General features: G+C 45.6%; 1 protein-coding gene across 1 annotated transcript; it reads right to left on the bottom strand.

Moving 5' to 3' along the window:
• Window positions 1-1,448: 1,448 nt before the first annotated feature.
• LOC307192200 (thioredoxin-like protein 4A) lies at window positions 1,449-2,037 on the bottom strand (the record flags this gene model as incomplete). Its single annotated transcript, XM_079932862.1, has 2 exons — window positions 1,449-1,808; window positions 1,904-2,037. The coding sequence occupies 2 exons, from the start codon at window positions 2,035-2,037 to the stop codon at window positions 1,532-1,534; spliced, it is 411 nt and encodes a 136-aa protein (XP_079788988.1). The 3' UTR covers window positions 1,449-1,531.
• Window positions 2,038-2,531: the final 494 nt, after the last annotated feature.

Here is a 2,531-nt window from a genome sequence, read left to right as displayed (position 1 = left end):
AGAATCACACATAAAACAAGGTCATGGATTGATTGGCTAATGAAAATATTTTGACCAGAGACTCTCAGGAACCTGACCTCATATTTCCCCTAGAAGCAACGGCTCAGTGTTCTGTATTTCAGTGTTTTCATTGACTTTATAGAACATAACTACTGCAAATGACAAGAATTGACTGGAGAGATATATATATACTTTTTCAGTATAAAATTGAAAGACTATAAATACGTATATAAATATAAAGTAATAAAACATGTAATCTCCCTTTATCCATTTTCCTTCTCTAATCCTGGTCCTCTTTCATAAGGAACCATTGTTAACCATTTAGGGTGGGTCCTCCCATACCTTCTTCTATTAATTTACATTCTTAAATACATATATGTATATATATAATTTTTATGAGCATATTTATGAAGGGAATTTTATACATATACAATATGTGATTTGCCCTTTATCACTTAGATTAGGGTCAGCAATTTCTTTTCTGTAAAAGGCCAGATAATAAATATTTTTGGCTTTGGGAACCATACGGTCCCTGTCACCTGTACTCAATTCTGCCGCCGCATCAAGAAATCAGCCTAGGGACTTCCCTGGTGGTGCAGTGGTTAAAAATCCGCCTGCCAATGCAGGGGTCACAGATTCGATCCCTTGTCTGGGAAGATCCCACGTGCCATGGAGCAACTAAGCCCGTGCACCACAACTACTGAGCCTGTACTCTAGAGCCCACGAGCCACAACTACCAAGCCCGCATGCCACAACTACTGTAGCCCACGTGCTTAGAGCCGGTGCTCTGCATCAAGAGAAGCCACGGCAATGAGAAGCCCGCGCACCGCAACGAAGAGTAGCCCCCGTTTGCCACAACTAGAGGAAGCCAATGTGCAGCAACAAAGACCTAACACAGCCAAAAATAAATAAATATATAAATTTATTTTTTTAAAAATCAGCCATAGACAATATGTAAATGAATGGGGGTAGCTATGTTCCAATAAAACTTTATTTATGGAAACTGAAGTTTGAATTTCATGTAATTTTCAATATTGCAAAATACTACTCTTCTTTTGATTGCATTTCAACCATTTAAAAATGTGAAAACGATTCTTAGCTCGTGGGCAGTACATTCACAGACAGGGGTTGGATTTGGCCTGTGGCACTTAGTTTACCGACCCCTGATGTAGATTATATGTTGGAGATCTCTTCCTGTTAATACATGGAGATCTACCTCATTGTTTTAATGGCTACCCAGTATTCCATTGTATGAATTTACCTCAATTTATTTAAAAAAATTTTTTTAATTTTTCCCATCACCATGTGTTTTATTTATATCAGCTAGATATTTACAGATATTTGCTGATACAAAAATACAAGGACCAGGCAGACTGAAAGTGGAGGCAATGCCACCCTCACTGCAAAACCCTCCAGCTCCTTGAGCTATGTGTACTTTCCCAAACGCTTTCTCGAAGGCTTTAAATAGTTGAAAGTATTTCCACGTGACAATGACTCCACGGCACTGTATGCACCAGGACTGGACGAGGGCTCAGTATCTGTACTTGGTGGAGTAGTCCTTCAGAGACATGATCAGGCCGCGACCCTTCCGGGCCCCCCCACCCCCGTACGCCGTCTCGATGATGTCGATCATCTCCTGCTTGTCTTCCATGGCCCAGTTGATCTTGTTGTTGTTGCCAGTACCCAGGTCGATCACGATGTGTTTGTTCCTGAAGAAAAACGTGACAGTGCACGGATCGTATAACTCATACATTTTGTTGAAGTCAGGTACTTCTGTAATATCCCCAAGATAAATAACTGAGGAATTTTTAACTTTTAAAACAGCTGGGGTATCCAAACAGGGCTTGCAGCAAGATGAGGAAGATCCCCCGTTATCTGCCGTTTCCTTTCAGGTATGCTGTACAGAACCTCGTCCATCTTCATACAAGTCGGGTCCCAGTCGTGTCCAAACTGAATGACGACCACGCGGTCTTCTTCCGAGAGGATGGCCTGATCCGCTTGCCAGCCATTGTACAGGTGCGGGAGTATGTACGACATCTTGGGGCCGACGGGTCTGCGGGAGGGAACCACCGGCCAGCTCCTCCCAGCTCCAGCGCGGGGCACCCACCCCATGGAGCCTCACCCTGCGGAGCCCCCACCCCACGGGTCCTCACCCCGCAGGGCAGTCGGTGCGCTTCCGGGAAGGCCAGGCCCGCGTCCACCTCGTCCCCAGACCCCGACCCCACCAACGGATCGTCTCCGCCCCGCGGCCCAGAACCCAGGGCTAAGGGACCCTTGCGGTCGTACACCCACGCCTCCCTTGCCACCCCCTCCCTCCCCCGGCCCGGCACCTGAATTTACCTCAATTTATATAGCTATTTCCTTATCGATGGACAGGCAGATTATTCCCAATATTTCACTATAGCAGAATATCCTGTTCATACATCTTGAGGCATATGTATTTCTGTGGAGTGGGATTCTAGAACTGGAACTCCCAGTCCGTCCCTCCCCCACGCCCCTCCCCCTTGGCAACCACAAGTCTGTTCTCTATG

The sequence above is a fragment of the Stenella coeruleoalba genome, assembly GCF_951394435.1.
Source record: "Stenella coeruleoalba genome assembly, chromosome: 10".
Lineage (NCBI taxonomy): Eukaryota > Metazoa > Chordata > Mammalia > Artiodactyla > Delphinidae > Stenella > Stenella coeruleoalba.
The sequence above is the reverse complement of the archived record's forward strand: the minus strand, read 5'-3'. Positions and strand labels throughout refer to the sequence as shown.